The 27,707-nt window shown below is 49.0% G+C and overlaps 1 protein-coding gene across 25 annotated transcripts in view; it reads right to left on the minus strand.

Annotated features, from left to right (window-relative positions):
• The window catches only part of PRRC2B (proline rich coiled-coil 2B), a 128,458-nt gene that overhangs the window by 19,762 nt on the left and 80,989 nt on the right, over nucleotides 1-27,707 (minus strand). For 14 of the 25 annotated variants that reach the window (XM_055117556.2, XM_055117558.2, XM_055117555.2 and 11 more), the window contains 10 exons: nucleotides 25,339-25,429; nucleotides 21,158-21,350; nucleotides 15,389-15,704; nucleotides 12,677-12,867; nucleotides 9,469-9,664; nucleotides 6,733-6,949; nucleotides 3,925-6,006; nucleotides 2,511-2,716; nucleotides 1,843-1,988; nucleotides 1,057-1,198 (listed from right to left, as the gene is read on the minus strand). In XM_055117556.2, coding sequence (XP_054973531.1) covers nucleotides 1,057-1,198; nucleotides 1,843-1,988; nucleotides 2,511-2,716; nucleotides 3,925-6,006; nucleotides 6,733-6,949; nucleotides 9,469-9,664; nucleotides 12,677-12,867; nucleotides 15,389-15,704; nucleotides 21,158-21,350; nucleotides 25,339-25,429 — 3,780 coding nt within the window. The remainder of the gene's footprint in view (nucleotides 1-1,056; nucleotides 1,199-1,842; nucleotides 1,989-2,510; nucleotides 2,717-3,924; nucleotides 6,007-6,732; nucleotides 6,950-9,468; nucleotides 9,665-12,676; nucleotides 12,868-15,388; nucleotides 15,705-21,157; nucleotides 21,351-25,338; nucleotides 25,430-27,707) is intronic. The other 11 variants (XM_063594121.1, XM_034929318.3, XM_063594123.1 and 8 more) reach the window with 4 other exon arrangements.

Here is a 27,707-nt window from a genome sequence, read left to right on the forward strand (position 1 = left end):
ACCAATCTGGCACCTGGGCATTTTTGGACATCAATACTATGACACCTGTCACTCAGCCACTACCAAATGTAGTGTTATTGATGTTTTATCAAATGATTGTGCTTCCTTTCCATCAAAGCTGGGCATGTTGAATGTTATTTTGTAGTTTGCAAGAACCAAAGTTTTCACCGAGCACATGAGGACAAGCTATGTGGAAACAGTGAAAGAATCAAGGCCCAGAACTCAGTGTCTCGGGTGCTTGTCCTATGACCCTGGAGTCCCTGAGTCAAGTCCCTTCCCTCTAGAAGCTTCAGCTGCTTTGCAGAAAAATGAGCTGGCACTAGGTGACCTCTCCAAGCTCCCCTCATGGGCCTGAGCTGTGAAATATCGAATGTCCTTGTTTTTATTCATCTATGCATGCTCTGGGCTAACAGCGCAGGGCCCTGCCTCACGTAAGCCTCAAGAAGAACCTATTCTATGAAAATAGTTTTCTATTTTATAAGGAAAAATTCCCAGAAAAATTACATTTGATATAGAATTTAAAAAAAAAAAGTTTTCAGGGCAACAAATTTTCTAAGAAGTAACGTATACCGTCTTCTGGTCTCAGTTTGCCTTTCCAGAAGAGCATTCAGGGAGGGGTTTCCAGAGCCTTCCCCATGTTAAGAAAAGGGTGCACAGCACAGAAGAGAGCTCCTGAACTCTTGCGGCTGGTCTATCTGTCATTTGCTTCTCTTCTATAAGTTAGTGGGAGAAAACGACGACCAACAAAGAAGGCCATTCCCACTACTGTGTGATCTCAGCCCAAGGGGCCATCCTTTTCCAGATCACTGGACTAATGAATGCTCTGCTCTTCTACCAAATTTTAGGCAAGGAAAATTGTGTATCCGTTTGGGGGTTGCAGCAGCAAATCACTCAGACGGCATTCAGCACTAGCTCAGCAGCGGAACACAGCAAACAGGTACTCCATCTGTATTCCATCTATATTCGTAGCTCAAAAGCAGGATCCTCCCCAGAAGCAAACCCAGTGTGTGATGTGACCTTGGGTGCCACAGCTGGGGTCACACCCCCAACTCTCACCCTGGCTGCTGCTCTCCCAGATCTCAGTGCCCAGGCTGCTGCCAGGCACGGTCACGTCACCTTGCTCCAGACATAAGTTGTTCTGCTTTTTTGCAAATCGAGGAGGAATACGGGAGGAAAGGCCTCGACCTTTGACAGGCACCTGAGGGGAAGAAAGGATGCTGTAGTCTAGTCAAAGGCACCAAGACTGACAAATTCTCCCCAGGATAAGTATCCCAGGTACCAAAAATCACACCACCTGAAAATGCTCCAGAGATGTGTGGAATGCTCGTCTCCCAAAACCTCAAGCAGAACTGCGATGCCAAGCAAAGCACCCCCCAAGAAAGACCTGAAAGGCCAACGGACTGTGATCTGTGTGCAGGTCCAGCCCTGACTCCATTTTAGTATAGGGTTCACGATCCACTTGACTTGAGGGAGACAAATCTCATTCCACTCAGGAATGAGGAGTGGGGAGGAAGGAGAAGCTGGGAGGTGACGGAGGTCTGCATCTTGGCTTGGACAAGTTTCCACTGTTATCACCCTAGAGAAGTCACCCTCTTCAAGACTCAGTTTCTTCCACTGCATAACAGTGATGCCATCACCTATTCCATCACCTATTCCTACACTGATAGAAGGGCCTTGGTAATAGCAGGAACGCGGAGACAATGTGTGCTTGCTAAATACTCCTTTCTTCCTCTCTGCCACCTTGAGCTTGACCGAGAACTCCCTTACCCTCTGGCTCTGGGTTTCCTGGGCATCTGCCAGCCTGCCCTCCAGCCCCATGCCCCCCCACCCTCCGCCCCTCACCTGCACGGCCTGCTCCTTCTTTCTTCTCTCTTCCTCCAGCAGGCGGCGCTGCTTCTTGGTCAGGACTTCGATGAAGCCTTCGCCCACCATAGAACCCACCTCACTCTCCTCCCCGGGGCTGGACCCGCAATTTTCAATGATGGCACCTGAACCAAGATTTCACGAGAAGGAACAGTCTTTCCACTCACCAGGAGGCAAGAACAACCCAATTCAACAGGCGCCTGAGATCTAGCGTCAGGCTCGACAGAAACCTGGACAGGACTTCCGCACTTTTCTCAGGCCGCCTCTGATCTAACACATTGTTACCCCAAACCAAAGAGGCCCAAGGGCACAACTGAGAGAACACGCAAAGAGCTTAAACCCCAGCTCTGCTCCTACAGCTGTGTGACCTCGGACACACCACCGAACGTCTCTGGGCCCCAGGCTTCCTCTCTTTAAAGCCCGGAAGCTGCAGGGTGTCACGGGGATTCAACGGGCTGTGAGCAACACTCGGTGGGAATCCTACCTACTCTGCTCACCTCTACAGCCCCAGAACCCAGCCCAGGGCCTGGCCGAGCTGTTCCGAAAGCTAAGGTACTCAGTGCAAGGGCAAACTCGGGAGGCCCGAGGACTGCATGGCCCCTGGTTCTGCCTGAGTTCTTTCCCCTGAAGATATGAGGATGACTTACTTCCATAGTTCAGGTCAAACTGTTTCATGGCCTCTCCCTGTTCACCTGCCCTCGGAGCAGCCAACTTGGCCTCCTTCTCTGCCTTTTTACTGGAGGCTTCGGGAGGGTCAGCACTGACATGGGCTGCCCGCTCCAGGGCATAGGGGGAGTGGCCACTCCCACTGCTGCAGCCACTAAGACCTCCAGGCAAGGCCTCGTCTGGGGATCTGTAAGGGAAAGAGGATCTTGTTAACCAGAGCTGGGGAAGGACGGAAAACACCGCACGTGCACACAGCCTGCACACAAGCCCGGCACCCTGATCTAGGCCCACTTCCTCTAGCTGACTCCTTGGGTGGGGAGGAGCGGCAGGCTGGCCACAGTGCATCCATGTCCGTGTGCAAACATACGTGTAAGGCTGCTCCCACCGGCTCTGCCTGCTCCTGGGGAAAGTGGCTCCCCAGGGCTCTCCCACATGCTATGTTCAGAGTGTAGTGGGGAGAGAGACAAGGGGAATATGCTCAGAATGGAGACGCCAGCATTTCTGCTCCTCTCCAGAATTGCCCTGCCGGAGGGCCCTTGGGGCCGAAAACTGAGGTGAAGCCAAGGGTCAGCCTCTGGCGCCTGGAAAGCTGGATTAGATGCCACCTGAAAGAGTCGGTGTTCCCTGTGGCTCCTTCTCTGGGAGTTTCTCTGCCTTGAATTCTAAGGAGAGTGGAGGTGTGAAGCCATCTTCCTCAGTATGCTGAGGACAGGGAAGGCCTCAGCAGCCCCTGCACCTCCCTGTCCGAGGCACAAGCCAAGTGCAGTCAGTCAACCCAGACTGTGCAGGGGACCCTCTCCTGGTCCCTGAGCAGAGGTCATCACCCGAATGCCTCTGGCTGTGGAAGAGGTGCTCGCCAGACCATGTGCAGCCTGCTCCCCTCTGCGTTTGCTGGGCTCCTGCCATGCTGAGGTGGCAACCCCACCGTGGGGCCACGTCTCCTCACAGTGGAGAAGCAGAACCACCTAGGAAGAGCCACTTCCATGCAGCCACGAGGCCAGCGATGCCCCCTAGGACGCCGCCTGGCAGCAACTCCGGAGCAGAGGACTCTGGTGGACTGACCGGCACCTGGCACTGTGCACAGGCAACGTTCCTCGCTGCAGCGGCCCCTCGGCGGGGCTCCAGGGTCACATGCCTGGACTCTCAGGTCAGGTGCTGGACAGTGGCCTCAAGAGCACCACTGGGGTGGGGGTGGGGGTGGGAGCTCTAGCCACAATACCACCACCACGAGAAGCAGACAGGCAATGTGGGGGCAGGCAATGGAGACGCGCACAGACGGCCTGGGGGCAGGCCCCCAGCCCCGACACACGGCGGCATCGGCATGCATGCGTGAACTCAGTGCTGCTGAGAACAGAACACAACAACAAAAAGGGCCCAGATGGTGTCTGGTTTTACCTTTTCACTTTCAAAGGCGTCCCATTCTGTTGGCTCTCATAGCGAGGGGAGGTGTCACCACCACCTGGCCTAACGGGCTTCTCCCCAAACCCTCCCGGCTCCAGCTTTCGGCTCTGTCTGTCAACCAGGGGTCTCTGACTGGAGAAGCTCCTCTTGGCCAGCTCCTTCTTCTCACCCAAACTAGCCCCCGACAGGCCACCATCCACCTGGGAGTCGGGCTCGGACCCAGGGCCTTCCCGCCGCTCCCGCCGCTCGCTGAAGTCGCTGCTTTCGGAGGCCGTCTCCCACTCCTCATTGGCGTGATCGGAGGAGTTCTGGTAGGAGAGCTCAGGGGACCTGCGGCCCACAGTGCCACTCTTGTCCCCAGAACACAGTTTGGGCCTGCCTGGCCACTGACCTGCCAGCAGATGGGGCTCCTCCTCGGGTCCCCACAGGCCCAGGGACTCCCGCTCTTGCCGGAGGCGCCGGAAGCGAGGGGGCTTATCTTGGCGTGGGGGGCGCCTTCTCCTGAAGGGCCGGTTCTCTGCATTTTCAGAATCTGCCACGTGTTCATCTTGGAAGAAGGATCTCTTGTCCTCCGCGCGGCTGTCCTCAAAGCCCCGGCCACCAAATGCATCAGGGTGTCTGTAGGAATCTGGGACATAGTCTCTGTCTGTAGGTCGCCGGGATCCGCATGTGTCGGAAGGGCCATATTCCTGCCAAGAGCTGCCTGGACTTTTGCTCTGCCAGTGGGGTGACTCTCTGGAGACGAAGGTTCTCCGTCCATACCCGCAATTGCTCAGCCGGGGAGGGAGGGCTCGCCCAAAGGCCCGAGGGCCTCGGCTCTTGGCATCTAGACCGCTGTGGTCCTCAGAGCACACCTTGTTGGACCGCCAAGAATCTCTGCAGTCGCCTTTCTTCAAGGTGCTCTCCTCCCTCTCCAGGAGCGAGCCTTCATTCCCGTTCTCGGAGCCCCTCTGCCGGCGGCGCTTGGGAAGTTCTTCATACTCTGAGCCCTCGCTATGGGTCTCACTGGCAACTCTCCGTCGGGGCTTGGCTCTGGGGCAGTCCTCTGGCCGCGCAAACTCTCGCAGGCCCCGGCCACGGCCGCTGCGCTGACTGCTGCAGTAGATGCTGCGGGCCCCCAGGACCCCCCCACCACAGAGGCCGCTCCCATTTCCGCCAGCAGGCCGACCACGAAAAGTGAACTCTCTGAAACCACGGCCCCGGCCCCGGGCCTGCCCTCTGACCCCAAAGGCTTGCTCCTCATCAATAAAGATCCAGTTATTTCTCTTCGTGGGGGGAACATCGCTGGACTCTCGTGGGGGTCTGGCTTCCCAAGCCTTGTCAGGTTTCTCCTCCTCTTCAAATTTGGTGGCCTCGCGGCCAAAAGTGGCATGGCCAGGGCCTTTGTCCTCCAAAGTGGTGGTGGAGGAGTTGGCCAGAGAGGCATCGTTCTCTTCGTCCTCATCCTTTTCTGCTGTGGGGCTCTGCTCCTTCTCCTTGGCCAGCCGGGTACTCTCCTCCCCTAGCTCCTGCTTAATCTTCTCGAGCTCCTTCTCCTTGTCTTCCACCTTGAGGGCTTTCAGGACTGGTTTCTTGATGGGTCCCGACCTCCGGGTCCTGCCCGTCTGCTCCGGGTGCTGGCTGCCGGAGCTCCGGGGCTCGGGAGTCCATTCAGGCTCCGAGGACGGCTGTTTGTTGGGGCTCCCGTTCTTGTCCCAGGAGGAGATGTTAAAGGCCGTCCCCTCCCGGGGTGTCTCCCGCTCAACACCATGGGCTGTGTCAGCGGTCTCTGGCTGGTGGCTAACATCCCAACTGCCACACTCTGGCTTTTTCTCATCTGGGACAAAGTCAGGCTCCAATGGGGAACACCTGAGGTTTTGGGTGTGACCCCCAGGAGCATCTGCATCCTGAACATTTTCTTGGGGTGGAAACAAAAGCTCCTGGCCTATTCTTTGAGAAGAGATACAGCTGTCAAAGTCTGCTTGGGCCTTCTTGTCAAAAGCACTCAAGTACTCCTCCCCTCTCTCCTCAAAGAGATCGCGCTGGGCACTTATGCCCCCTGCCCTTCCGAGTGAGGCAGAGAAAGAGCTTTCATTCCTGAAAAGGAACCAGAAAAATCAGTCAATGCGATTGGAGCCTGGTTCCTGGTTTCCATGCTGAACACAGAGCTTAGTTTTAAAAAGAAAAAACAAAAACAAAAACAAAAACACTTTTAAAAAAGAAAGCTAGAAAAACAAAACAAAAAACAACAACAAAAAAACATAAGCATCAACATTTGTTCTATCTTTAAACACGTCTCAGAAATGCCAGGCCATGAATTGGTCGGTGGCCCCTGGAGTCCATGAGAGTGAAGACTGTCGTGGCCGCAGGCTGGGCGCGGCGTGCCCCCTGGAGACAGAGGAGCCAGGCAATCCTCCGGGTCAAAGAGCAAGAGCAAGCTGGAGCCTGGGAGGCCGTGAAGAGTCTGGGGCTATGGGGGTGGCAGGGCTAACTCTGTTTACTTCCACAGAAATGAGCCAAGACCCATGCTCTGGACCCCACCTGCCTTGTGAAGCCCCCACCCGCCTGCCCTGTGCCCAGGATTTGAGGACCCCGGGACTTCTCCTTCGCCTTACGTCTCACCATCTGAAAAGAGCCTCTTGGACAAAGCATTCAAGCAATCCTCCTCACACTCTCCCTCCCCAGAGGAACCAGGAGTCCCTTCAAGGAGCACGTCTCCCGTGGGCAGCGTCTCCTGGGATGGTAGCTCATCCCAGGGCCCTCTCAGTTAGGACCTGGAGTCTTCCTTCAGTGGCAAGGCAGCAGGACCAGGCTTCATCTCACCTGACACGCATGTCCATAGCCAAGGTGTCACTCGACTTCGGGTGCGGGAGCGGGTAGCCCTTGCTCTGCAGTGCCATGTAGCCCTCTGGGCTCCACACAGGGGGTGAGTCGATGGGGGTCACTTTTCTTTCTTGGAGTGGGGGCACACAGTTCTGATCCTCAGAGCGACAGCCTGTCCCATTGAGGGACTCTTGGGGCATCATGGGCTTCATCAGTCCTGAAGAAGGCAAAGACTGATCTACATCATCTCATTTAGAAAGCCCTGCTCCAATCTCAGGGTCAACCAAAGGCCCAAAGAAGTTAACAGTTACCCTGACTTTCATGTGGATACAGCACCCCACCCACCTACACATCATAGGGCTCTTAATCTTTCCTGACCTGAGGACCTCTGAAGGCACACACACGTGCACCCTGCCTGGTTCAAAGACCTGTCCAAGGAAGGGGGCAAGAAAAGCACATTTGTCAGATATAGGCTTGGTCTTTAACACTCAGGACAGGGGATGAAGCCTTTCTATACAGGGCAGGGAGATACAACTGAGACACTGTTTAAAACAAAGACCCAAAAGGGCCACATCCTCAAAAGGCACATTAGATAGACACATGCGCTTTACTACCAGGAACAGACTGGCGGGTCTGTCTGGCCTGGACCAGGGCAGGGAAACAATTGTCCCCCTCCCAGGAATTCAGACTCACATGCTTACTTTCATGGAGGATTAAGGGACAAAGACTTCAGATTTCTACCTCCCCAAATGCTTTGCTAAGTTGAAGGTGCATGTTAGAATTTTCATGTAACCACTAACATATAGAAATGAAATGTAGAAGCAAAAGAAAAACAATAGGACCAAGAAAAGGCAGGAATTAGAAGAAAAGGCACAGAAAGAGAAGAAGAAGAATGGAATGCATGAAATATCATAGTTGGAATATCTAAATATAATAATCCCAATAAGGCTGGGCATGGTGGCTCGCCTGTAACCCCAGCACTTTGGGAGGCCAAGGCAGGTAGACCACTTGAGGTCAGGAGTTCGAGACCAGCCTGACCAACATAGTGAAACCCCGTCTCTACTAAAAATACAAAAAAATCAGCCAGGCATGGTGGCAGGTGCCTGTAATCTCAGCTACTCAGGAGGCTGAGGCAGGAGAATCGCTTGAACCCGGGAGGTGGAGGTTGCAGTAGGCCGAGATCACACCACTGCACTCCAGCCTGGGTGACAGAGCAAGACTCTGTCTCAAAAAAAAAAAAAAAAAAAAAATTAGCTGGGCGTGGTGGTGGGCGCCTGTAATCCGAGCTACTTGGGAGGCTGAGGCAGAAGAATCGCTTGAACCCGGGAGGCGGAGGTTGCAGTGAGTTGAAATTGTACCACTGCACTCCAACCTGCATGACAGAGCAAGACTCTGTCTCAAATAATAATAATAATCATCATCCCAATAAATCTAAAAGGACCAACTTTTGCAATTAAAAGTCATAGACTTTCAGAGTGGTAAAGCTATACACATCTTGTAGATACAAAGATACACTCCCAAAACATAAGGGCTCAAAGAGGCTAACAGTAAAAATTGGAACAAAAGACTTCAAATACTTATCAACAGAAAACTATAATTATTATATTGCTATCAAAGTAGGCAATAAAGATAGAAAGCACTATTAATGACAACAAAGGTACTACATAAGGATAAAAGGAACAAGATACAGAAATTCTAAACCTGTATGCCTCCAGATAGACAAAGCAAAAACTGACAGGCTCCCAAAGAAGATTTGACAAATCCATAATCATAGTGGGACATTTTAAAACACCTTTTAGTAACTGGTCAAAGGGATAAAAACTTGCAATGATGAAGACATTTGCACAACACAATTAGCATGCTCAACTTAATGGACTATCTCCAACCAGAGAATACAGTCTTTTCAGGCAAATGTAGAATGTTAAAAAAGAATTGCCATGGAAGAGGCTACAGAGAAAACCCAACAAATGTCAAGCAACCTAAGTCAGGAGTTGGTCAGCAAACTACAGCCATTAAACAAAACTCAGCCTGCTGCCAGTTTTTACAAGTAACGTTTTATGGAAAAACAACCATGTTCACTCAATTACTATTGTTTATGGCTGTTTTTGTCCTACAACACCAAAACTGACTAGCTGATCGAGGCCTAAAAGACTTACTATCTGGTCATTAGTAGAAGTTTGCTGACCCCTGGTCTGTATCACACAGACCATATTATCTGACCACAGAGCAACTACATTAGAAATTAGTACTGCAAAGAGAATCTTAAAAGCCAGAAATTAATAAACTAAGCATATGATAATATTTTAAAGGAAATAAGAAAAGAAAAAGCAGGCATTATTAAAATAAAACCCAAATAAGATAGAGGAATGAAGAAGCCCAAATACTGATTTTAAAAAGGCACTAGACAAACTTTGGGAAAGACTAATCAAAGAAAAAAGAGACAGCACAAAGAACATTAAGAATGAGAAGAAGGACAAAACGACATAGCAGAAATCTAAAATTAATTTAAAGCAATTTATGATACACGATCTTCATGACTTTCCCAACAAATCTTTATGACAGAACTATTATTGTACCTACACTTTGCAAGTGACTACTTTGAAACTCAGACCAGTTGTGTACCTGACAAAGAGCCAGACCAAAATCCAGGTGTATCTGTTTAACTCGAGATGACACCCTTGACCACCACGCTATCCTGGGTGATACAGGTATGGACTGTTAGACCACAGTGCTTACCTGAGGGATGCAGGGCGGAGGGGTAGAAGTCCACCGGGGTCCGAGTGGGCGTGATACGTGGGTCCATGTAGGAAGGCATCATCATCCACCTGGGATCGAAGCCCAACATCTGGGGGTGGTGTGGGTAAAAGGTGCGCTGGGGGTGGGACGGCGGGGGGTACACCGGCTGCCAGTGCTGCATCTTGTACAGCTGCTCCTGCCCACAGAGAGAGAGAGACTTGGTCAGGCTGGTGCGGCCGGGGACAGAGATGCCACCCAACACACGCCCTTCCAGCTTTCCAGCAGGCAGCACAGAAAGCCCACCTAGAACAGAAGACCAAGGAGGGGAGGGATGGGCAGCTGCTCAAGGGGAAGCCCCCAGTGTGTTACAGCTTGCAAGCTCAGGTCCCTGTCCAAGGCTGGTGGACAGCCATGCCATCATCACAATGGAGGCTCATCTGTGCCTGTGCTACACGAGACAGGCTAGGTTTTCACCTAGATCAGACACTCCTGGAACCCAACAGCAGCCTCCCACAGAATGTCTGGACGTTGGCCACTTCTCTCCTTGTCTGCAGCTACCACCTGAGGTTAAATAATACACCAGCATCCCTTCCCTGCTCCCTCCTGGCCTCTTCAATCCATTTTCCATCCTTGACTAGGGTGATCTTTTCACACAGACACCCCACGCCCAATATGTCAACCCCTAGCTCAAAAGAGCCTTCAGTGGTTCTCCACCGCTCTCCACCCGACGCCTAAATCCTACGAGGCTACTCGTGACCTACGGTGTTACGGTGAGGGTTAGGTCCCGTGAGACTTTGCCCAGTCTGCCTCTCTAGCTTTGCCTCGCAAGACTGGCCCTCCACTTTCTGCTCCATATGTCCCTGCCACGCACTTCAGGCCACGGGAACACACTGGGACCCCTAGGTAAGCGCCTCTTCCCTCCAGCCCTAAACGCAGATTTCCAGTTTAAACACATCCTCCTCTAGAAAGCCTGTCGTAACCCCCAGACGAGACCAGGTCCCCGGTTCTCTGCTCCCACAGAACGGCCAGTGCTCCTTTGTTGCACTCACAGCAGCTGATGGATTTTACTGCTGGTGACCCTCACTGAACCCTAAGAGACTCCCTGTGCACCCTTGCCCACAGCACCACACTCAGGATACAGAACATTTGCACAAATGGGTAAACAAATTATCAGTGAACTATTCAAAATCAAGGCCCTTGCCTGACTCAGGAGGGTTCATTTCAGACCCTGCTCTATCCCATCAGTGACCTCGGGCGCTAATTCCTAAAGGAACCCTGAATTGGCCTTGAGGCAGGACTCACTGCTGCGTCACACTCTGAGGACACCCAAGCGGCCTCCAGCACACACCCTTCCATTCCGCAAACAAAAAGGCGGCCAACCTGCCTGGCAGTCTACAGCACATCCTGAGCTGATTCCCTAGACAGTTCTGTTGGCACTCCCAGTGCCTATTAAGGGCACTCAATAAATATAGCTCATCAATCAAGAGACTTGAGTCATTCACTCTCCCAGTCCACAGAGAAGGCTGTGGGCCTCCATCTCCCAGCTCCACCTCCTGTCTACACCCTAGGTCTCCAGGGAATATGACCAGACAGGCTGCCCTGGTGCTTTCAGACTTCCTTCTATTATTTATTTTATTTTATTTTATTTTTTGAGATGGAGTCTCGCTCTGTCACCCAGGCTGGAAGGCAGTGGTGCGACCACGGCTCACTGCAACCTCCACCTCCGGGGTGCAAGCGATTCTCCTGCCTCAGCCTCCTGAGTAGCTCGGATTACAGGTGTGCGGCACCACGCCTGGCTAATTTTTGTATTTTTAGTAGAGATGGGGTTTCACCATATTGGTCAGGCTGGTCTCAAACTCCTGACCTCAGGTGATCTGTCTGCCTCCCAAAGTGCTGGGATTACAGGCGTGAGCCACCACGCCCGGCAATTCCTTCTATTCTTAAGGAAGGACTTACCCATCACTTCCTCCACACCCCAAGGAGTTACCTAGAGCAATTGTCGCTGCTAGGTTTGGCGCAAGTTAATTCCAGAGCTCTCCCCCATCAGTAATTCTATACCCCAAGAACATGAGTAACTGTGCAGTGCTCGCCTACACTCCCATGCTCTAAAATCACATTAAAGGCAGTCCCTGGAAGGCTCCCAGGCACCCAGAGGAGAGAAGAGGCTGAGGTGAGAAGTTTAAAGGTAATTAAGTGAGATACTGGGAAAAGCCTTAAGTCCTTGGTTTGTTTCTCCACGGCACACACGTTTTGAAATATTTTCAATTAATATTAGTAATAATTTACTGCACACCTTGCTGTTTGGTGTGCACTAAGTAATGTCTATGTATCATCTCAGTGTCCCACCAAAATGCACTATTCCTTAGTATTGACTACTGTGTTCCCTTACTTATTACTACTCTAGTAGGCACGATTGCTGATGAGTGCTTCAAGACTATCAGGACTAGGAGAGATGGGTGGAATTACAACCATTATCCACATGATCTTTAGGACAAAAAGTAGGTCCCTTTTAAAATTTATAAAAAAATAAAAATAAAGTTTATAAAAAGCCAATAACGATGACACCAATAAAAGTTTATAGGCGATATGGCATGAAACACTCTGCCATGCTGAAAGGCAGGTATTCATTCTTCCTGGTTTACACATGAAGAAATATGGGTGAGAGGGGCATAACTGACCCCTCCAAGGCCATGCACAACTAGTTCAGCAGCAACATCAGGAAGGGAGCTGTCCAACTTGAAACCTGCAAACCTACATCTGTAACCCAAAGGTGACGTGCGTCTCTTGGGCAGCTCTTCAAACAGCTCACAGGCCTCCCTCACACCTTGGGAGGACCCCAGGGCGGGACACACTGTCCTCTAAGGAACGTCCAAGGTGCACTGCTCTGAAATAAAACCACCAGCCTGCACACTAGAAAAATGGAGCTCACTGCATACAGCACTGAATAGGTTCCTTAACAATATTAGAAAACAAGGTCAATAAACCACAAAGGCTGTATTCATTCCCAGGGACCTCCACCACTCAGAGAAATAAATAACGGTCACAAGTTTTGAGGTACAACTCCTGACGTCCCCACTGGTGTTGGGGGCACATAAGGGATATTCTGGCCTTTTTCTAAGTTGGAGGTGGGCATGGGGACGAGGAGGGGAAACATCTGCTCAGCACTCAGGCCTGTTTATCGCAGTCTTTTACCATCTCATCTGTTTACCTGCTGTTGTTGCTGCTGCTGGCGCTGGAATCGGGGAGGAAGGGACTTCTGATACTTGAACTCCTGTGCAGGGGACCCAGCCTCTCTGGCCTCTTCCTCACTGCTGTTGCTCTGTGCCACTGCTGGGGACACTGTGGGTGCCTCTTCTGGGAATGTGGTGGGGGTCTCTTGGGCAGGGAATTCTGGGGAGCCTAGAGAATATACCAGCAGAGAAATGACACAGTGAGCTCACAGAAGCTCAGCCAACCAAGTGTTTACAAACAAGTACTTCTTCCTGTTGGCCGTACGCTCCACTGCTAGAACAGTCACGTCCCTGAACCCTGGCCCTGTGCCAAACACATCACGTACACAAGCTCAGGGACTCCCCACAACACATGTGAGGAGGCTTCACCTGTTGTCACCTTACAGACTAGGACACTAAGGGTCAAGAGGTTAGATGACGTCCAGGGTCACACGGTCAGTGGCAGAGCTGAGATCTGATTTCAGGTGGAAGATGTTTTATTAAAAAGGACTAATAAGGCCGGGTGCAGTGGCTCACACCTGTAATCCCAGCACTTTGGGAGGCTGAGGCGGGTGGATCACTTGAGGTCAGGAGTTCAAGACCAGCCTCGCCAACATGGTGAAACCCCATCTCTATTGAAAGTACAAAAAATGACAGGCGCGGTGGCTCACACCTGTAATCCCAGCACTTTGGGAGGCCGAGGCGGATGGATCACGAGGTCAGGAGATACAGACCATCCTGGCTAACACAGTGAAACCCCATCTCTACTAAAAATACAAAAAATCAGCCAGGCGTGGTGGCGGGCGCCTGTAGTCCCAGCTACTTGGGAGGCTGAGGCAGGAGAATGGCATGAACCCAGGAGGTGGAGCTTGCAGTGAGCCGAGATCGTGCCACTGCACTCCAGCCTGGGCGACAGAGTGAGACTCCGTCTCCAAAAAAAAAAAAGAAAAAAAGAAAGTACAAAAATTAGCCAGGCATGGTGGCACACGCCTGTAATCCCAGCTATATGGGAGGTTGAGGTGAGAGAATCGCTTGAACCCAGGAGGCAGAGGCTGCAGTGAGATCACACCATTGCACTCCAGCCTAGGTGACAGAGCAAGACTCCATCTCCCCCCAGCAAAAAAAAAAGGACTGATAGAGAACAGCCATGAACTCAGTGACAGCCCACATATCCAACATCTGAACAGCAGGAACTCAACATATGGAAATGCTGTGTATGACTTCCTGCTGGCAAGGATATAAAGGAAAAAACATTTTTTTAAAAGAGGAAAAAAACAAAAACAAGAGAAAGGCTGTGTGACCTAGGCACATTTTTCAGGCTCTCCTTGGCCATTTCTTCATCTGCAAATAAGAATAACTACCATGTGTTCACCAAGGGTTTCTGTAAGAATTGAATTAATTACAATAATATACTGAAAACAGTGCCTGACAGGCAGAAAATGCTCAGTGCAACTTTCCTATAAGAGTGGCACAGTCCTCACTCAACCTTTAATGAAAGGAGGGCAGAAGGAAAACTAGAAATGAGTTCCCTGGCCAGACGGGCACTAGGACTCTCTAACCCGAGAAGCTTTCAGAGCCTCAAACATCCCCTTGTCTCCTAACAAGAGCTGATCTGAGTTTATTTAAGAAAATTATAAAGAAAACAGCTGATTATATTCTTCAAAACTGCTACAAGAGACACACTGCATTATAGAGCACTGCTTCATTACTCTTAAATAGGGCCGTGTTGCCCAGGCACAGTGGCTCACGCCTGTAATCTCAGCACTTTGGGAGGCCGAGCCAGGTGGATCACTTGAGGCCAGGAGTTCCAAACCAGCCTGGCCAACATGGCGAAACCCTGTCTCTACTAAAAATACAAAAATTAGCTGGGCGTCGTGGCACGCGCCTGTAATCCCAGCAGCTCGGGAGGCTGAGCCGGGAAAATCGCTTGAACCCGGCAGGCAGAGGTTGCAGTGAGCAGAGATCACACCACTCCAACCTGGGTGACAGAAAGAGACTCCATTTCAAAAAAAAAAAAAAAAAATAGGGCCATGTGATCCATTCCTTTTAGAATCAACACCAGGAAAAAATGTATTCTACCAAGCAAGTGGGCTTATTTTTATTCCATGTTAAAGGATCTGTGGTTTTATTAAAGTCCTAGAGCACACGTGTCTTTGATTAGGCAGGGATAGCGAGGATAATAGTGACGATGGTGAGTATCATCAGTGAGTAGATGCATGGTTTCAATGTCCCAGAAACTGGAGCGTGCTGTACACCCCTCCGCGTGCTGGCAGGTACATACTCATCCCATTTCACAGATGAAGAAACAGGCTTCAGAGAGGTGAGGTGCTCACCAGCTAGTTTAACAAGTTCAGATGGGAGAAGGAAAAAGGGCTGAAAAACTACCTATTGGGTACTATGCTCACTACCTGGGTGATAGGATCATTCATACCCCAAATCTCAGCATCACACAATGTACCCCCTGAAACTAAAGTAAAAGTTGAAATTATAAAAAAGAAGTTCAAATAGGATCAGAACCCAGGCATTTGACCCAGGCCTATGCTCTTAATAACTGATGCTTCCCAATACGATCTCGTTGTAAGCCATATGTTCTGCTAGCTAAGAAGGAAGGCAGTACGTTCTGCTAGCTAAGAAGGAAGGCAGTTGCAAGTAACAAGCCGAGGACAACAGGCCAGGGTTTCCAGTTGGTGGGAAGACGGCCCAGCTCTTACCTTTGTGGACAGCAGGGCCGTTTTCCTGGGGAGATGCCTTCTCAGCACTTGGAGACCGGGGCACTTCCTTCTCTGCCTGCTTCCGGGCCTCACCTGCCTTTCGTGCCTGCTTACACTTCTGGTCCAGCTGCTTGAGTTTGGCAGCACAGGCGGCCAGCCTCTCCTCCCGGGCTCGGCGCTCCTCTTCTTCCCGGCGCTTTCGGGCTCGCTCCACTGCCTCGGACATCTCTGACTGAATGAACTTCTGCCTTGGTGGGGGCTTGTCCTCCTTGTCCTCGATGGACTGTTGCCGGAACATGCTGCCCATTGACGACTTCTGCCAAGAGAATGTCTCTGAGATAAGGCGGTGGGTCCGGGACCCGGGATACAGGAACCACTCCCACTTTGGGATCAGTTCTCCTCCCAAGATCCTCAAGCACCTTCAAGAGGCAGCACAGGCATGTGGCAGACAGAGCTGGGTTCGAATCCTGCTCTGGCCTCTGCTGTATGTGAAATGTGGTTTAGGCCAAGTGCCAACTCTCCATATCTCACTTCCTTGTTTTTAAAATGGGGACAACAAAGGAAGCTCTTAGGATTGTGAAGGTGAAAACCATGTTTGCAAAGCAACATGCGACCCGCACACGAGAAACACTCCCACCACTGCTGATGGGCATGCAAGCTAAGGGCCTCCAAGGCTAAGAACCGGAACAGGAAGCCACACTGATCATTCCTGGGTCACGAAAACTGCTACTCCTGCCCGCACAACAATACATAAACCCCTGGGTAGAAAGAGCCCTAGGAAAATGAAATTCACTGTCAGACATAAAGCTTCAAAGTGAACTTTATTAAGCATGTTGGCTGGGCGCGGTGGCTCACGCCTGTAATCCCAGCACTTTGGGAGTCCGAGGCGGGTGGATCACCCGAGGTCAGGAGTTCGAGACCAGCCTGGCCAACATGGTGAAACACCGTCTCTACTAAAAATACAAAAATTAGCTGGGCATGGCGGAGTGCACCTGTAGTCCCAGCTACTTGGGAAACTGAGGCAGGAGAATCGCTTGAACCTGGGAGGTAGAAGTTGCAGTGAGCCGAGATCACGCCACTGCACTCCAGCCTGGGCAACAGAGCGAGACTCCATCTGGGGGGGAAAAAAAAAAAAGCATGTCTGGCCAGGCACAGTAGCTCATGCCTGTAATTCCTACACTTTGTGGGGGCCAACGTGGGGGACTGCATGAGCCTAGGAGCTCGAGACCAGCCTGGGCAATATGGTGAGACCCCGTATTTACCCCCCAGCCCCCCCAAAAAATACGAAAATTAGTTGGGGATGGGCACATGCTTATGGGTCCCAGCTACTGAGCTGAGGTGGCAAGGATCACTTGAGCCCAGGAGGCTGCAGTGAGCTGAGATCACATCACTGCACTCCAGCCAGGGGACAAGGCTAGATCCCATTAAGAAAAAAAAAAAAAAAAAAAAAAAAAGCATGCCTAAAAAAAATCTCTTTTGGATTCTTTATCCGTTTCTGAGTTTCTTGCTGGTTGCCAGTTACTGGACAACCAGAGTGCCAAAGACGAAGAATGAAAAGCTCGACACTGGGACCCTTTCTTACTGGTCTACAGGGGTCAAGCAGCATGCAGACCTGGCAATGGGACAAATGATGGACAGCTGTCACCTGAGCTCTGGCCACTGAAATTCTAATGAGATCTGAGTATCAGAAAAAGACAGAACTTCCTATTTTGAATGCTAGTAACACAAATGTATACAGCTGTCAAAAATCAAATCAAAGAAACAGGATCTAGGCCTTTTCTTGTAGGTGAGTTAAACTTCAGTAAAAGAAATATACAACAAATTTACTGTAGTCAAGGAGTTTCCTAAAAATTAACTTCTCATAAGCCAGAGGTAAGTACTGTAATCATAAGATTATAAACTTCCAATTTAGAGGCATGAAGGTACATTTTATATAATATCATCGGAACCGAAGCGTGCAGTTTCCTTTCACTTTGCCATCGAACCTGAGCGTCTATCCATACCTTTCTAACGGCTGTGTATTGATCAGTTCATGGCTCATACCAAAATCTGCCTATCTGCCTTTATCCCATGGGATTCAATACACCACTGCACATAGCCTTCACGCCTAGCCCTGATTACTTCCTTCAGATAATTTCCTGGAAAGGAAATAATAGACTCAGAGGGCACATGTACACCGTCAAGACCTTTGATGTGCCTTCCTAAAAGGCCCTGAAATTAGCAATCATTTTATAGACTAAATGTTCTGCAAAGTAATTTGCACTGAGACCTTTTTTTTTTTTTTTTTTTTTTAGACGGAGTCTCACTCTGTCACCCAGGCTGGAGTGCAGTGGCATGATCTCGGCTCACTGCAACCTCTGCTTCCCAGATTCAAGCAATTCTCCTGCCTCAGCCTCCTGAGTAGCTGGGAATACAGGCGTGCGGCACCACGCCTGCCTAATTTTTGTATTTTTAGTAGAGATGGGGTTTCACCATGTTGGTCAGGCTGGTCTAGAACTTCTGACCTCGTGATCCACCCGCCTCGGCCTCCCAAAGTGCTGGGATTACAGGTGTGAGCCACTGCGGCTGGCCGAATTGAGAATTCTTAAAATTTTTCTTAAAAATTCAGTCAGAAGAGGCCAGGTGCATTGGCTCATGCTTGTAATCCTAGCACTTTGGGAGGCCGAGGTAGGTGGATCACCTGAGGTCAGGAGTTCAAGACCAGCCAAAGCAACATGGTGAAACCCCATTTCTACTAAAAATACAAAAATGAGCTGGGTGTGGTGGCACATGCCTATAATCCCAGCTACTTGGGAGGCTGAGGCAGAAGGACTGCTTGAACCTGGAAGGCAGAAGTTGCAGTGAGCCGAGAGCACACCACTGCACTCCAGCATGAATGACAAAGTGAGGCTCTGTCTCAAAAAAGAAAGAATGAAAGAAATTTGGTCAGAAGATGCCTTGGATACATAAATTTAGTATATAGATTTCATCACTGTTGATGTTCAGCTAATTTACAGTGCTGTTATGAGTAGGTTAAAGTGAAACCTTTTGAATACTGATCAGCACTACTTCTTGACTGGTGAAAAGGAAAAAAAAAGGAATACGGAGCAACCTCAACATGTGAATGAAAATGTGGATTAACTGCAGAATAATTTCCAAGAGCAGTGGCATTGTGTCTATTTTGTTTCACTTCTGTATCTCTTGTACCCAGCACATATGTATGTGCCTGGCATACAATAAATATTCAATAAGAAGACTGTAGCTAAGGGGCATTTTCATTTTATAAGAATGTGGAATAGGAGCCCTTTCAATAGCAAACAGCAGGCCGGGCGCAGTGGCTCACACCTGAAATCCCAGTACTTTGGGAGGCCAAGGTGGATAGATCAGGGTAGATCAGCCTGGCCAACATGGCAAAACCCTGTCTCTACTAAAAATACAAAAGTTAGCCAGGCATGGTGGTGCACGCCTGTAATCCTGCTACTCGGGAGGCTGAGGCAGGAGAATCGCTTGAACCCGGGAGGCAGAGGTTGCAGTGAGCCAAGATTACGCCACCGCACTCCAGCCTGGCGACAGAGTGAGACTCCGTCTCCAAAAACAATAATAAATAAATAGCAAAGAGCACTGAAAATAGCAGGCTTTACCAAGTGTATTCAAAGTCATGACTCCCCCTTCCCCAGCCCTCCCACTCCTCAACAGTCCAGTCCCAGAGTCACTAGGTGTGGCAATGCAAGCCAGGAGCCTGGTGCCAGGGAGTCCTGGCGGCTGACTGCACTCCAAATGGTTAGAGCCCAGGCAAGGGGAGGAGGGCATGCACGTGGAGGTGTGGGGCCGAAGCCCAAGCTAGATGAGGGGGACATTCATAGGCAGAGTTGGCCCAGCAGGGACATTCAGGGCATCCAGGAGTGGGGACAATGACATCTGAGTGGGCAAGGAGGGCATATGTGCAAGGGAGAGAGTGTGGCAGCAGAAATGAGATTGGTCATACATGGGGAGACTGACCAAGTGAGTATAAATACGAGGGACGATGAGAGACAGATTCTCACTGTCACAGAAAGGAGGTGCAAACATGCACTGGGAGGAAGTGGAACAAAGTCTGTGGAACTGGAGGTATCGATGAGAACACAGTTTCCCATATGGACAGGTACAGAAATAATACAGGTATGAAAGTGTGTATTTGTGCACACACATACACCTACATACATTCCCCGCAACTGTCCGCTGAGGAGGCCCAGAAGCAGTGACACCCCAGCAGCAAGGAGCCTGCTGGGTCTCAGACACTGGTTTCTAAATATCATCCTTCACTAAGAGGAACTAGGACTTCATGGAGAAAGGGCGGACCCAGGACAAGACAGGTCATGCATCCGGGAAAGATGAAGGAAGGGCTCCAAAAAGGATGGAGAACAGGTAAAAAGGACACACACTGGCCTGAAGGAACACCCAATGGCCAACCAGGTGAGAGTAGATTACACCCACTGATGTAAATAAATGAGTAAACTAAAAGCTTGATCAAAAACGAGACGTTCAGTCTCAAAGTTTCTCCCAACAAAATTCTTATCAACTACAAATAGGGAAAAGAGTAACTCTACAGCATGAAACCTGGCAGGCACCCCATTAATCAAGAGACCAAAGTGCACGTAGCCAGAGGGGGACAGGATGAAGTCGTGGTTGCCTTGGTGGGATGAAATGAGAAAAGTCAGGTCATGCCTGAAGATCCCTGCCAAGGATGGAAACTGTGGACTTCTTCACAAGAAAGATGATGATAAACCCAATTTGAGGGGCATTCCACTGGCTTGTAATCTTCCAAAGCCTCAAAGTCATGAAAGTGAAGGAAAGGCTGAGGAACTGATCCAGACTAAAGAAGGCTAGAGGTGTGTGATTCTGAACTGGATTATTTCGAGTAAGGACATTAATGGGACAACTGGTAAAAGCTGAATGGGGCCTGCAGATTAAACGACAATCAATTATCAAGGCTAATTTCCTGGAAGTCACTGTAGTTACCTGGGTGGAATGTCCCCATCTTGGTAGGAAACAAGTACCACAGTGTAAAGAGTCTCATCAGGTTGTCAACTTACTGTTCCATCAGTTTAGAAAAAATATCGTTTGTAATGTACTTCCAACTTTTCTATCACTTTGAAGCTGTTTTAATTATTTCTTTGGCTTTTTTTTTTTTTTTGGAGATAGGGTTTCACTGTGTTGGCCAGGATGGTCTCGAACTCCTGGTCTCAAGCAATCCCCCTGCCTCAGCCTTGCAAATTGTGTGAGCCACCATGCCCAGCTGTTTTAATTTTTTTTTTAACTAAAACAAGAAGACAAACACAGTGGCTCATGCCTATAATCTCAGCACTTTGGGAGGCTGAGGTAGGAGGATCCCTTGAACCCACGAGCTCAAGACTAGCCTGGGCAACATAGTAAGACCTCGTCTCTACAAAAAATGAATGAAATGAGCCAGGTGTGGCAGCACACAGGTAGTCCCAGCTACTCAGGAGGCTGAGGTGGGAGGATCGCTTGAGGGTGGGAGGTGAAGGATAGAGCAAGACCTTATCTTAAAAAAAGTAAAAACAGCTGGGCATGGTGGCTCACACCTGTAATCCTAGCACTTTGGCATCACTTGAGCTGGAGTTTGAGACAAGCCTGGGCAACATAGTGAGACCCTGTCTCTATGAAGAAAATATTTTAACAAAAGAAGAAATATAAAAATGAAAAAGAAATGCCCACTTAGGACTTTTCAGAAACCCAGCCACCGAACTCAATGAAGTACAAATACATAGGACAGCCAAGGGCCCTTGGTACCTGGTAGTCAGGGCCTGGTGCCCAGCCATGAAGCTTCCTGGACGGTGGCTGAGGGTCTGGCGCCTTTCGGACGACACGGGACGCACCCACTGCTTCAGCCCAGTCCTTCCCTTCCTCTTGAGTCCGCTTAGCGTCCGCACTGTCTGCAGAGCTCATTGACAACTGCCGCTGCCTCCTAGGGTCCCAACTGTTCCTAGGACAAACCACATTTGATGTTAAGTTTTTGCAGTCAGGCCAAGCATTTCTGATCTCACTGGTCAGAGGCCTTGAGAATTCCCAAGTCAGCTGTCCAAATCATTTTCTTCATTAGAATGGACCACCACTCCCACTACTTCCATGTGAATTCCACAGTTCAGCCCCACCATTTATCAAGTCACTCTCATAAACAGAGCCCCAGGCAGGATATGTCACACTATTTCACCGATGCAAAAAAAAGTCCTCATGATCCTCACTTTAAAGCAAGCTTGTCCAACCACATGTGGCCCAGGATGGCCCTGGGCTTTGGATGCAGCGCAACACAAATTCGTAAACTTTCTTAAAACGTTATAAGAGGGCCTGGGCGTAGTGGCTCACGCCTGTAATCCTAGCACTTTGGGAGGCTGAGGCGGGCTGATCATTTGAGGTCAGGAGTTCCCGATCAGCCTGGCCAACATGGTGAAACCAAGTCTCTACTAAAAATACAAAAATCAGCCAGGTGTGGTAGCAGGCACCTGTAATCTCAGCTACTAGAGGCTGAGGTGGGAGAAGTGCTTGAACCCCAGAGGTGAAGGTTGCAGTGAGCCAAAATCGCGGCACTACACTCCAGCCTGGGCAACAAACAGAGCAAGACTCCGTCTCAGAAAAAAAAAAATAAAAACACATTATGAGGTATTTTTTCGTGACTTTTTCATTTTAGCTTATCAGCTATCGTTAGTGTATTTTATGTGTGGCTCAAGACAACTCTTCCAGTGTGGCCCAGGGAAGCCAAAAGATTGGACACTCTTGATTTAAAAAGTCAGTAGCTGAGTCTCATCAAGGTTAACGGGGCACCCCTCACAGGGAGGAGCTCACAGATTTGAACCAGGACTCCCAGGTGCGTGTCCGTCTCCTTTTGGTACATCTCCCTCCCTATGCTCTGCACAAGCCAGTTGCTCAATAAATGCCCCTCAAAAGAACAAAAGATGACTACTAAACAGTGCCACAATAAAAAGAGCAAGAGGAGACAAGCAGGGCCCACACAGCATGGAAAAGGAGGAGGTGTTCCAAACAGAGCTGCAGGGGTGGCTGGACAAGAAGGGGATGGGTGCCATGCTCGTCTGGACGCCTCACAATGGAAGCAATGGTGCTGGGGCAAAGCATTTACAAGGGCCCGGTAATACTGCAGATCAGAGAAAAGCGGGAATCAGGGATGGCAGATGTGTGGGCCAGTGTGTCTACCCACACACGTACGTGGCGAGGGAGGGAAGACGAGGCAGGTAACACAGCTTAGGAGATTACAGAGGGGACAATTACAGAGGGGACAACAATTACAGAGGGGACAACGGTGATTCCGACCTGACTTTGTGAGAAATGGAGACCACAGTAAAGCTGCTGACCTGTCTAAAAGACCTGTGTTTTTAGAAGATGACTATGGGTAGGGTGTCAAGGACGGGCCATGGAGGACAGGCTGAAAGGATGGAGATGAACTGGTGGACCCATGGATGGTCTGGAAAAGGAGGAGGTCCCAGTGGCCCCAGAGAAAATGAAAAGAGGAGACAGAGTCAGGGCAAGTTTTGGGAGCCAATTGTGTATGAGGAAATAAAGATGCCAAATAAGACATGGATGCATGCACTAAGTCTCTACCAGGTCACCAACCAGCTCAGAGAACATGAAGAAAAAGAGCAGGTTTCAGGAGGAGATCGTTCGGGCACTCTGATTTTGAAGTGCCCTTGGTCAAAGTCAGGGGCAAAACTGTCTCCAAAACCAATGTCCAGTTCCTTCAGGGGAATATGCAGTTCCCATCGCCTCAAAGAGACAAGGAACAGAGTGTCCTACTGCTCCAATCAGTCTCTAAGAGTTTATGTCTTTGCCTTTGATTTTAATTCTTGATCACAACTCCTTCTGAGCTTAGTGTTCCAGGAACTGACCCATAGGTATGTCCCGACTGCATCCAAAGCTTCAGCTGAATCAAACAGCATGAAAGGAAATTACAGAATTTCATTTTTTGTGTGTCATCAGAAAAAGAGTAGCAAAGATTATTACCAACTCTTTCCAGAAGATGGGCACTTACTTTAGGAAGCTTTTAAGTAAAGGATTAAATAACAAAGAAAAAGATGACTCACAGATTTGACTAAACAAATATTCAGTTATTGACAAGAAAACAGAGAAAAATATTTGCAAGACAACAGCAAAGCATTAACATCTAAACAATATAAAACATTACATTTTAACGGAAAGCAGTAATAAATGTGAAGGAAACAGGCATTATATAAAGGAAGCAAAGGAAAAATTCTTACTTGCTAGTACTCAAAAAATACAAATTATGACAACCATAGGTATGATTGTTATTATTAATTTTTTGAGACAGGGCCTTACTCTGTCACCCAGGCTGGAGTGCGGTGGTGCAATCATGGCTCACTGCAGCCTCGACCTTCTGGATTCCAGTAGTCCTCCCACCTCAGCCTCCTGAGTAGCTAGGACTACAGGTGCACACCACGCCCAACTAATTGTGGGGTATTTTTTTTTTTTTTGAGGTGGAGTCTCGCTCTGTTGCCCGGGCTGGAGTGCAGTGGCATGTGGCGTGATCTCGGCTCACTGCAAGCTCCGCCTCCTGGGTTCATGCCATTCTCCTGCCTCAGCCTCCCGAGTAGCTGGGACTACAGGCACCTACCACCATGCCCAGCTAGTTTTTTTGTATTTTTAGTAGAGACGGGGTTTCACTGTGTTAGCCAGGATGGTCTCGATCTCCTGACCTCGTGATCCGCCCGCCTTGGCCTCCCAAAGTGCTAGGATTACAGGCGTGAGCCACCGTGCCTGGCCATTGTGGGGTATTATTTTAAAAGTACTAGCAAATGCTACTAACATTATAAAAACTAGAGGGATGAGAGTACAATGCAGTATTTTCTAAAGGAAATTAAACAAAACTAAACTAGTCCAAGGAAATGATCCAAAAAAAAAAAAGAGACAAAATTAACAGGGTCAAATAAATTCAGGAAAGCTGGCATGCATTCTGCTTCTTCACCTCCCCAGTGCACTTAATTTTTTTTTTTTCTTTTTCCTTTGAGACAGAGTTTTGCTCTGTCGCCCAGGCTGAAGTACAGTGGCACAATCTTGGCTCACTGCAACCTCTGCCTCCTGGGTTCAAGCAATTCTCCTGCCTCAGCCACCCAAGTAGCTGGGATTACAGGCACACGCCACCACACCTGGTTAATTTTTGTACTTTTAGTAGAGACGGGGTTTCACCATCTTGGGCAGGCTGGTCTCAAACTCCTGACCTCAAGAGATCCACCTGCCTCGGCCTCCCAAAGTGCTGGAATTAACAGCATGAGCCACCGTGCCCAGCCCCCAGTGTACTTTAGCATGTTCAAGGCTCTGAGGAATCTGGAGTAAAGAAAGAAGTTGAGGCTAGGCACAGTGGATCACTTGAGCCCAGGAGTTTGAGACCAAACCTGGGTAACGTGGCAAACCCCATCTCCAGCAGAAAGATAAAAATTAGCTGGGTATGGTGGCGTGCATCTGTGGTCCTAGCTATTTGGGAAGCTGAGGTGGGAGAATCGCTGAGCCCAGGAGATGGAGGTTTTAGTGAGCTGACATCATGCCACCGCACTCCAGCCTGGGTGACAGAGTGAGAGCCTGTCTCAAAAAAAAAAAAAAAAAAAAAGAAGTTGAACCCAGGGAGGTTTCCCAAACTTGCTTGGCCACAGCAGCCTTTTTGGGCATGACAGCCACAAGCAATCCATGAAGACGTGGTCTGCATAACACACTTGGGGACACACTGATGCAGTGGTGAAGAGGCCGACTATGCACAGGACACAGTCACACCTGCAGGCAAACCCTGGCTCCCCTCCTTCACAGCCATCATCAATAGCTGTCACCCTCAAAACAAAGTGGAAACAGCATCTGTCTGCCATTCCAGGTTGCTATGGAAACTGGGAAATGCTCTGGGTACACAACAACACTAAGCAGGGATGACTCATGCTGATAGGGCAGGAACGGGTCCTTACCACTTTGGCCTGCCGTCCTTCACAACTTCTTCCTCCTCTTCATCATCACTGAACTTCAGTTTCTCAGAATAGTCCACTTCTTCATGGAGGCCTACAACAGCAGGAGGGCCCACGAAGAATGAGAAAGAATGAAAAAATCAGTGGTGGCCGGACGTGGTGGCTCATGCCTGTAATCCCAGTACTTTGCGAGGCTGAGGTGGGCGGATCATGAGGACAGGAGTTTGAGACCAGACTGACCAACATGGTGGCTCATGCCTGTAATCCCAGTACTTTGCGAGGCTGAGGTGGGCGGATCATGAGGTCAGGAGTTTGAGACCAGCCTGACCAACATGGTGAAACCCCGTCTCTACTAAAAATACAAAAATTAGTTGGGCATGGTGGCGTGTGCCTGTAATACTAGCTACTCAGGAGGCTGAGGCAGGAGAATCGCTTGAACGCAGGAGGCAGAGGTTGCAGTGAGCCAAGATCATGCCACTGCACTCCAGCCTGGGCGACAGAGCGAGACTCCATCTCGAAAAAAAAAAAAAAAAAGGAAAAAGAAAAGGTCAGTGGTACCCAGGCACCATCGGAGAGGTTCTTTTGGCCAGAAATCTCGCTATCCCAGCAGAGGAGCTGAGTCAACCACCTGGCTGCCTACCCCTGTGACTGAAGGGCAGTTTTGGTTTCTGGTAAGAGCAGGGCAGCTTGGTTAGACTAACCCTCCCACAGGTAACAATTCTTAAATCTGAACAATATATCTTTAAAATCTATTTCAAGGCTCAAGAGGATGAACAAAGCAGACAGAAACCAAGTAGTTGTCTACCCTTAGAATACAGAAGCTTGACTTGTGAGATTTGTGAGTTACCACTTGCCCCAGGCACTGATCAGCCCAGGTGGCTCAGATGGCAGAAAGTATCCATCACAGAGGACTGTGTGAACAGAGTGTGGTAGGTCCACACAATGGAATGTTATTTGGTCATGAAAAAGAATGAATACAAACACATGCTATAACATAATTAACTGTGAAAACATTATACTAAGTGAAAGAAGCCAGACAAGAAAGGCCACATATTGATTCCATTGATAGGAAATGTCCAGAATATGCAAATCTATAGAGATGGAAAGTAGATTTATTGTTGCCACAGGATTAGGAGGTGGGAGAGAGCGCCTGCCAACAGGTATTGGGTTTCTTTTTTGAGTGATGGAAACATTCTGAAATTGAATAGTGGTGGTAGTTGTACAACCTTGTGAATATATACTAAAAACCACTAAACTATAGACTTTAAAAGGGTAAATTTTATGTTATATGACAATTATGTCAATCATATATTAAAATTATGTGAATCATATAATCATATAATTCACAGTGGCTCACGCCTGTAATCCCAACACTTTGGGAGGTCAAGGCAGGAGGATCACTTGAGGCCCAGAATTTGAACCAGCCTGGGCAACATGGCAAAACCATATCTCTACTAAAAATACAGAAAAGTAGCCAGCCATGGGGGTGCACACCTGTAGTCCCAGCTACTCCAGAGGCTGAGGTGAGAGAATCACCTAAGCCCAGGAAGTTGAGGTTGCAGTGAGCTGTGACTGTGCCACTGCACTCCAGCTTGGGCGACAGAGCAAGATCCTGCCTCAAACACAAGGCTAACTAAGCACCATGATGTATGCCTGCAGTTCTGGCTACACAGGAGACTAAGGTGGGAGGATTGCTTGAGCCCAGGAGTTTAAGACCAGCCTGGGCAACAGAGCAAGACCCCAACTCTAGAAAAAATAAATTAAATTAAAATTAAAAAAATTTAAAAGGTAACAACAAAAACTCAATCTAATTAAAAGGCAGAGTTAGGAACTGAAAAAGCAAGTTGCAATTACGTGCTGTCTACTAAATAATCACTTTAAATACAAACATAAAGGAGCTTAAAGGAAAAGAATGGAAAAAGATTTTCGCTGAAAACAATAAGTCAGAGCAATGGTATGAACACAGGACAAAACAGACTGCAAGATAATAGACTACTAGAGATAAGGAGGGAAATGTGGAAACACACCAGAAAGGCATAGAAACTATAAATGTGTGTATGCCTAATAGCAGCTTCAAAATAAATGAAGCAGAAACCAACAGTATTAAAGGGAGGAACAGATAAATCCATAATTGGAGTTTAACATCTCACTTTCCTTAACTCATAGAAGCAGACAAAAATATCAGTAAATATACAATAAGATCTGAATGCCACCATCAACCACCTTGACTAAGTTGGAACATACAAAACATGACACCGAACAACAACTGTAGAATATATACTTTTCAAAGGGCACCTGAAATATTCTCCAAGACAGATCATATCCTAGTCATAAAACAAGTCTTACTAACTTGAAAACAATTGAAATCATAC

This window comes from Pan paniscus, chromosome 11, assembly GCF_029289425.2.
Source record: "Pan paniscus chromosome 11, NHGRI_mPanPan1-v2.0_pri, whole genome shotgun sequence".
Classification (NCBI taxonomy): domain Eukaryota; kingdom Metazoa; phylum Chordata; class Mammalia; order Primates; family Hominidae; genus Pan; species Pan paniscus.